Source organism: Poecilia reticulata, linkage group LG11 (assembly GCF_000633615.1).
Source record: "Poecilia reticulata strain Guanapo linkage group LG11, Guppy_female_1.0+MT, whole genome shotgun sequence".
NCBI lineage: Eukaryota > Metazoa > Chordata > Actinopteri > Cyprinodontiformes > Poeciliidae > Poecilia > Poecilia reticulata.
Genome location: NC_024341.1, coordinates 2,601,742 through 2,611,074, shown reverse-complemented (window position 1 = coordinate 2,611,074; position 9,333 = coordinate 2,601,742). Strand labels below are relative to the sequence as shown.

Genomic DNA, 9,333 nt, shown 5'->3' with positions numbered 1-9,333 from the left:
TAGGGAACCTTATCAGTGGATTACTTTATAAAGAGGAAAGACCCAAACAGGACATCAGTCTTTGTCAACATCTACTTCTCTGCTAAACCAGAATTTTGTCTTAAAACGTTCAACATATTCGGGTCCGATTATAAGAAACAACAATAATCCCCCTGAACCGACCCTAAGGTATGATTGAAGTATGTGGATGATGTCATAATGCCTGTAAGCGGTAGGCAGCTCTCTGCTGCCATCCAGTGGATACAGTAGGCTCCTGCTCCTCAACGTCGACCTACTTCAGCTGGCATTTCACAGCAGAGAAAACGACTTAGACAGAGGGAAGAGTGAACTCTGTCATAACTATAAACTTTAAACAAACCAAGAATAGATTTATTGGTTAAAAACATTAACCCAAGCAACTGTCACTGATAGCCGCTGGGGGGAGCCACACTAGCATGAAGTGAGTGGTGGTGGTTTGTACACAAAAGATTATTTTTATGTCAATGTACCATTTGTAGTCCTGTAATCATCAATTAATTTAGTCATGGATTTATGGTTAACTGGAGTTCATGGGGTCAAAAAAGGAAGAAAAAACAGCTAAACATTCGTCAACAAGTTCCAGTGTTTCTCTGTCTAAACCGGAAAACCGGATTTCCAACCAGAAGCATTTGTTACGCAATACGGCAACATGATTTTTAATATATTTATTTTTTTACAAAAACTATTTTGAGACATTCAATGAGATTTACATCTTCTGTGCAAACAGTTCATGCTAAACTAATAATAATATAACTTGAATGACCAATATGGAATTCTTTTGCACTTTGACGTCTGAGGACAGGATTGGATTAGATTTTATTTGTACTTTAAATATGAACTGTTAAAATCCTGTTTTTGGGAAGGCTATGGGCAGCAATTTCAGCTTTTTTGTTAAATCACATAATGGCAAAAAGTTAAAGCTTTTTTTTTTTTTTAAGTTTTACTTAATTTAAAAAGAAAAATCTGTCATTTTAGGCAGCAACAGTCACAAAAAAACCAAAACATTGCAACATCTTGGAGGAACTGAATAATTTATCTGGGTAGTGATGCTGTACTGCTATTATCTAGCAATTTAAAGAAATGTTTACATTCATATTGATATCATTGGGAGGAGTAGTGGAATTATTATTATTTTTTAAAAAGGGAAACCTCACAAGATGCTTGAAGTTCCAATCAGTTGTTTTTATAACAGGAAACTTTGTTTTACCTGAAAAAAAATGGAAAGAACGACTTTAGAGACCAGCCATGTGTCACAGTTTTAATATAAATCTGTAAAAATGAGACGTTTAATGGTAAACATGAAAATGAGTGATTGTATCGTTTAGAAAAGGCAAAAAAACAAACAAAAAAAAAAAACACACACATCCGTTTATGACAATTGAAAGCCAACAGTACCAGAGTCACTGAGTACATGAAACATCTCCATCAGATCATCTCTCAGTGCTCTTCCTACACTTGGGGCTGAAGCTGGTTTCCTACAGGAAAGGCTGATCCCAGCTCTGCTTCTCACTCCACAACACCAACAACAAAACAAAAAATCTGACAAATCAGAAAAGTCACAGCTTTAAGAATGACGCTTCAAACCACAATCCTGACATCAAATTGCACTTTAAATACTGGTCTGAGTGAATAAATATCTGTTCTGATAATACAGTACAATAACATAGCAATAGTTGAATTAGAGCTGTCTCAATGGGGCTAACAGGAAAACTCAATTCATTCCAGCTGCTGTTGCATAACGTACAGAATTTGCATAATAGCACATAAATAAATTAACACGGATGACGTCAAACGAAAGGGTAAAAAAGATTTACAAAACGTACTGCATATCTAACATAGTGCTTATTTATATATTTAGATATATTATTCAGATAATTACATAACAGCGTCATTCAGAAGCGGTGCTCAAGTGCTTTCATCTTGTTGAGCTTTGGAATATTTCACCCTCACATGGACTCTGTTTCTTTTCTTTTCTTCTTCTTTTTGCACTGTCCCTTTATATATATATATATATATATATATATAGAATCTTCCTCCTATCAGAGATGCTTCTGAGAGGAGTTCTGACCTTCAGTGTAAACATGCGTGCCGCTTCTGGAAGTGGAGGGCTGCTGGACGGGGAGGTCTTTGTCTCCTGCGGGTGTTTGCTCTGCAGCTCGGGGGCGCTGTGGAGCGCTGCTGGCCACTGTCTCTTTGTGGGCATCCTGGTACGGTGGGGCAGCCATCTTTCCGGTCGGGATGCGGGAGGCCGCTGGGCTGGCCACCAGGCGGTAGAGCGGGAGGGTGGACCTGGGCTGGACCATGTGGATCCCCCCGATGGGGATCAGGAGGCTGGGCGTTCTGCCGGGCTGCTGGGAGTGAAGCGGGAGGTGGCTCAGGAGTCGGTTGGTTCCTCGAGGTCGGGCGGGATGAGGGCTGATGATGGGGACCAGACTGCTCTCCTCACCCGACTGCAAGAGACAAAAATGGGCAATGAAAGAGGGATGATTGTGATGTAGCAGGAGATTCAGGAAGGAGAGTTCAGAAAAGGAATAAAGGAACAAAACAAGCAAATTACACACTAATAGACTCTGAAGGCCGTTGATTTAATTGGATTACCATAATTCTCGGACTATTGAGTGCACCTGAATATAAGTTGCACCTAATAAAGTTTTTTTTTTTTTTTTGGAACTCTATACACAACTCAAAACAGGAGATTCTCCGACTGAGGACATTATACAAAAAAACAAACAAACAAAAAGCCCATTACCAAAGATTTCCTGTGTACTTCAAAGACAGACGGAAACTTTATTCTCATTCTGTCTCTGGCTGAAAACGTCCAGTTTCATTTGTTAACATTCAGTCATTTCTTAGTCTCCGTTTCCATTCAGTTATAGTTCAGCTATAGACTTCAGGTTCTTCCAATTAACAGTTAGAATTTCCTTTACATCCACTAACTTTGAAAAGTAAAAATTCCTGCCACAGGCAGCACTTTGAGGTTACCCTGAGTTTTTAAAAATGTTTTATTATCATTTTACTTTTTTTTCACCTTTATTCTTAAGAAAAGTTGTGTGGGAGAGAACTTAAAAATGGTGTTTTGCCTAAAAACGTTCTGATTAGTTTACCAGCTGGCTGTTGCTTTTTCCATAAGCTCAAAGTTGGAATTGATTGCAAGATGGCTCCTCTCCCCACTGAGCCACGGTCGCATCAGAGTAAAGAGAAATGTGAAACACAGGTATCCCTTTCCTTCCACTTCACAACTGAGCCCTACATTGTGTTGCTATGTGGCATTAAACCCCAATCAACACTGCAGTTTGATATTGTGACATGACAACAGAGGGAGAGATTTAAAGGGGTAGGAAGTCTTTTTTTACTGTTTGAGGAGCTTCCACCACATTTTCATGATATCCCTGTTTTTTGTGGCTCCAATCTTTCACCTGCTTCCCAGTTTTCCGGCCAGCTGCCCACAGAAAACATGTTGACTCTATTTCGAGGCTCTCCTGGTTTATTCTGAGCTCAGGAGTTACAGGTTGATAGGAAGCATGAGAGTTGCCTTTCCTTCCTGTTCCAATAAATGAGACTTTAAACAAGCTGAGATGTAGCAGCCGATCTATATTTGCTCTTTGTGTTGACCGACTGGGATTAAACTGAGCCACACACATTGGCTGTTTGAGTCTGAAGGCCGTTTATTTTAGGCTGAGCTAAACTAACATGGATGGAGTCACAGGTGAAAGAAAGCTTTGGCTTATTCCTAGGCTGTTTTCACACCTGATGGTCCGATAGACTCGGTCTGATTGGGAACCAAATTTGCAACATTTGTTCCGTTTTCAGCTGCTACGGTTCTCTTTCACTCTGCACTCTGTCAAATCAACCAGACACTTTGAAAAATCCCCCTCTTCACCTGTGGGGGCGCCGCACCAAGAATCACTGAAGGCCATGACACAAAAACATCTGAAAGCAACTGCCTTCTTCACAAAGTCTAAGCAAAAATGGAGTGGCACCTGACTGTAGAGGTTGTAGGATTTCTCTTTAGTCTTTGGTAAAAGACCACGAGCCATTTTTCCCGTTAGCACTAGACCCTCAAGGTAGCTTGGGTCGTATCTACCCAGAATGCACTGTGCTGTAGTTCACTTCCTGCTATTGGAGTGGTCTCCAGTCTACTTGGTGTTCTCATATTAATTTGAACAGCACCAGAGTTCATTTCACCTGAACCAGGACCGAGGTTAGTAGGTGGACCAGAGTTTGTCTTATTAATCTGCATCAGAGTTCCATTACGCATTCACACCTTCCCAACTAACCGGACCTTCTAGGCAAATGAACTGAGGTTTGATTAAATTATACATTTATTCAACAGACTCACCAGAGCTGCAGCAGGCCGTAGCTCCTTCGGTGGAAGGCAGGTTTGACACGGAGCAGATCCACCAGCTGGGGAGCCAGGAAACCCGGCGGAGTGGGACCCCTCGTCTGGGCCCCTGACTGGAGATGCTGCTGTCTTCAGAACTGAGGAGACGGGACGAGAGGACGGAGACAGGGACGAGGTTGGCGCAGGAGACGGGTGTGGGCCGGGCGATGCGCTGCGAGGTGGAGACGGCTCCCTTTCTGGACCTGGAGACTGGGTGTGTGGAGAGTGGGAGGCCCCAGAGGACGAAGCACCGAGGCGCCTGCGGGCGAACAGGGCCCTCCTGGTGCTGGCGGAGCTCCTCATGGTGGGAGGTGGGGGGGGCGAGCTGCACGTGTTCCCCACCAGCCGGCCCTCCACTCCAGATTTTTCCCCACTAGTGTGTGAACCAACAGGTACTGTGGACCCGCTGCCTTCATCATGTGTGCCGTCATCATCCTCGTGAGCAGCGTCTTGGCGGTCAGACTCCTTGAGTTGGTCTGGATCGGCTGCTTGGTCCTTCGATTCTAATGGAGCAGAAAGAAAAATTGATTTCATACTTTTCTGTTATTTTTTAATTTATGAAAGTTTATGACTTGTCATGAAGTATCATTTGCTAAATAATGTCACTTTTAATGCAAAGTTACTTTAAAAGTTGCATTAAAGTCCATTAAAAGTTCCAACTTTGAATTATTTGGTAAATACTGACACTTTAATGGAAGGTTTGCACTTTTAATGGACTTTAATGCAACTTTTAAAGCAACTTTGCATTAAAAGTGTCATTATTTACCAAATGACACACAGTCATAAACATTCATAAAGACTCCTTTATGATCTTAACGGGTGTTATGTCATATTTATGACGGCGTCATGTCATTCTTATGCACACCCCTTCAAATAAAGGGTTAACAAATGAGCAGTTATGAGAATGAAGAAGGACCAAAGTAAAGTTTCTTTATGACAAAGTAATATTTAACAGGACCATATCATCAACACAGAATAGAACAAACCTCCAGGTGTGTCGTCCTGGTGACCTCTGCCCTCTGCTCCAGGAGTCAGGTGTTCACAAAGTCCCACTGAAAATAAACAGCAGCTCTGTGGAAAGGAGCTCGGACCAGAGAAGAAGAACAGCAGCTTCACTGGTTCTTATCTCACCTGGAGCGTCTAGCGAGCCGCTGCACACCTCGCACACAGACGTCTGGGATTCTTCTGGGAGTGCGGTGGGATTCCCGAACTCACCCGGGCACTTCCTGTCACACTCACCACACACCACTCCTGGCTGGGCCTGGGATCTGGACGAGTGGGAGATCAAGAAGGTTTAGTTTGTCCAGCATCTACATCGGTCAGCTGTTAGCACATTAGCCGTCTGGTTTTCACTGTGTGCCCAGTTCAGCTTCAACAGACCAGCTTTCAGAAGTCTTAATGGTCCACTGCTATGCAAAATTCACCTTTTGCATGTTTCTGTCCTTCGTTTGGTTATCTACTGCTTCTAGAAAAAGAACACCCAATGGTTCTTTGGGAATAAGTCAATATTCTCTGAAGTCTGCAAAACAACCCATTTCAAAAACATCTACATTTTTGCATCACATTTTTTTAACCTAGCAACCCCAAGCCAAGCAGAGTTCCTCCCCTGGAAACCGAAGCGGAGAGCCACCCACTTTATTACAACACGATGCTAAGTTTGTTGTGCTGGATTTATGCTGCACAATGGCTGCTGGAAAAGGTAAATATTTTGTTCTTAGCTGTAACACAGAGCATGTGTCCGTGCATTTTCTCCCAGGCACAGAGAACAGAGCTCTATGGCTTCATCTACAGTTTTGCTCTCAATGTTCCTGGGATGTTGCTAAAGAAAGTTGCAGTTTGAACAAATCAGTTTAGAAAGAATTTCTCTGAAAACTACCAACAGGATCCACCAAATGACTTGGTTCCTACTGTCCGTCACAAATCTGCAGATGATGGCTGTGTAAATACATAATGCTGTCTTGTTGTTCAGCATGAACGTGATTTGTTAGTTAGCACAAGCTAGCACCAAATGGGTTTGGTTCGTTTGACACAGTGCAGTGTGAAAGCGAACTGAAGCAGCTGAAACTGGGAAAAAAAACTATATACAGTAACTTTGGTCCCTGATCAAACTGAGTCCACCAGCTTTTCATCAGCTGTGGAAACATCCTGAGGAAACCTCCAGGTAAATAAAGACACTTCAGAATAAGGACCCTGCACACACACACAGCGCTCACACTCCACACCCGTTAAGAGTCGATGCTCTTAGCGTTCCCTGTACTGGGTGACATTTGGAGTCCTTGCTGCCTCAGTTTTGTCTTTTTGCACCTCAGACAGACTGAACAGATGGAGAAAAGCAGGTTTGCAGATGAGTCATGTCTTTAGGAAGGCTGCGCTGCCGCGGCAACATGAGTCACAACATGGCTTTATGCACAAGCGCTCACATCACATCCCAAGATGTGCAGATGGCACCTCTCTTCCCTCCCTAGTGTGTTCATTCCTGACAGGTATTATCACACATAAAGTCAGATATATGGTCCAACATAAAAAAGAAAACATGGTGAGACAGTGGTAGAACTCCTGTTCATGGAACCAGAAAATAAAAGACATCTGTTATTGCTAATTAATATCTTGCAGATATCTTAAAAGGTGCTCACCGCAAAAAATTACTGGCTAGCCTCAAAGCTTAAAAAAAAAAAAAAAAAAAAAAAACATCCACGTGTTTCTTAGAAAATCTTTCCTGGGTGTGTCAGGGCTGGTTGTTGATTAATGTTCAGAACCAGAACATTAACTTCTGAAAGCCATCCGTGTCTGTCTCTACACAGTTTAGGGTTAGGGTCTAATTATTTTAGAACGGAACCAAAATCGGGGCAATATTTTAAATTGCGTTTAAAAAAGCTTTTCAAAGTCATCCTTACTTTGGCTTGATGTTGTTTGAAATACAGTAGTGAAGAGTTTTACTGTAAAGCATGCACAAGATGAGTAGTGCAGCTTCTAACAGCTGCAGTCTTTCCAATTAATGCCAGTCTTGGTGAAAGGTGAACCTCCCATTTGTTAAAGAACCATAGGCAACAAATGTAGTTTCAATACGATTTGATTGACATTAACATCAATTCAATTCATGAGTCAACAGAACAACACTTGATTTGGTTTGGTGAGAACAGAACAGGAGAGCAATGGTAATAAGAGTTAACATATTAGAACCAACCTTTTCTCTAGTAGTTCTTGCAGCTTTATTTCAGTACATTCTAAAACATCTGCTCTGAAACGGTGAGCAGCGCGTTGGGAACAATCTACCAAGCAACAGATGTGCTTCAGAGGCCTCTCAGTAAGTCTGAAGGTGTATTTTTACACAATTAAAATGAAGTGGGCCGTCTTTATAACTGTACATAATTGCAACCCCCCCCAAAAAAACTTATTCACACCCGATTTACTGTTGCAAACATGTAAAAAGTGATGCTACATCTAGGTTTCATTCCAAAATCTGTGAGTACCAACTGCTGTGCAGATGCTCTCCCATCCTACATGCGTCTGCCAATGAATCACAATGAACTGATTCATCTTAAAAAGACATGCTGATGCTGGAAGGGCAGATGGAGGTTTTACCTTGATGCACATTCAGGTTGTCCCAGGAAGTCAAAGCTTGGAGCTGAAATTTTCCAACTGCTAATTACTGTTAGCAAGCAGGATTGTCAAAATAATCAAATTTGACAATCCTATAATAATCAATGTTTCTAATCAATACTGAAATCATACATTCTGTAAAGACACTAATTAACCAAGCTTTTTTTTTCCTTCTCAAACTGGAATTTGGACATTTAGCCCCTTCCCTCCATGCAGAGGAACACAAACAATATTTAAATAATTGATTGTTTTGAAGAATGATCGATTAGTCAGATTAAAAGTTAGGCAAATCTTTCATTGAAACACTTAAGTTTATAGTATGCACTTTTATATGTATAGTGTATAGTATACATTAAAAATGCAAATAAAGACTTCAATTCATTTTTAAAATATGGTAAATATACATTTCTTGTCTAACATGCAGTAACAGCATTCCTTCAGTGAACGTCTGATTGTTTGTAGTAAGTACAGTGAAGAAATACTTCTAACATCGACATGTGGAAAACTCAACCCTTTCTGCTCCACTTTACATTAGAACAGTGTCGGGTTTATTTGTTGACTATTTCTTCAAATAATCAATTAATAATTGCATAGAAAATTATTGTTCTTTTTTTAAGAATTTGAACCATGTGAAGGTAAAATTACCACTTGAGTTCTGGCTGGGATATATTTATGTACAACAGTCTTTTTTCTTTCTCTTAAATGCAAAATGTACATATTATATATACAACTTTGACTTAATCATTGCTCTGAATATGTTGTTCTTTTAGCAAATGGCCGTTTTTTAATTGATACTACAGTTAAAAATTTATTAATTTTTTTAATAAATTAGCCAAATCTGTAATAAAAAAACAAAGAATCCTCAATGTTATAAGAAGGTATTTGTATGTAGAATTCTGAGAAGAGTTAATTCAATTTGGAAAAAGGCTGGAACATAAACAAATGTGTAAAAATGTGTAAAAATGTGCTGTAATACTGTAGTTTCATGGTCCAGTATGTGGTCAGCACTGACCAGAAGAAAACCTCCCACCTTCCTCTGACTGGCTCTGTTCTTGTTCTTTTTTGAACATGAACAGAAGCCAATGACAAGAATGGCACGGGGCTGAAATTCAATTTTAAGACACAACAAGAATGAAAATGGCCACCCCATAGATATGTGTGGTTGCATATGCAGTTACATTCTGGAGTTCTTCCCATATATTTTTATCCATTTATTTAGTGTCAGTGTGACACCACCAACACACACACACACACGCACACCCACGCACACACACACACGCACACACACACACACACACACACAAACACCCCCGCACACACACACACACACACAC

At 40.9% G+C, this 9,333-nt stretch overlaps 1 protein-coding gene across 2 annotated transcripts in view; it reads right to left on the bottom strand.

Moving 5' to 3' along the window:
- Positions 1-1,262: 1,262 nt before the first annotated feature.
- The window catches only part of hivep3a (HIVEP zinc finger 3a), a 33,356-nt gene continuing 25,285 nt past the window's right edge, over positions 1,263-9,333 (bottom strand). For both annotated transcript variants that reach the window (XM_008421527.2, XM_017307578.1), the window contains exons 4-7: positions 5,531-5,667; positions 5,386-5,451; positions 4,358-4,902; positions 1,263-2,468 (exon numbers count right to left, since the gene is read on the bottom strand). In XM_008421527.2, the coding sequence (XP_008419749.1) occupies positions 2,058-2,468; positions 4,358-4,902; positions 5,386-5,451; positions 5,531-5,667 (1,159 nt within the window). In that variant the 3' untranslated portion in view covers positions 1,263-2,057. The remainder of the gene's footprint in view (positions 2,469-4,357; positions 4,903-5,385; positions 5,452-5,530; positions 5,668-9,333) is intronic.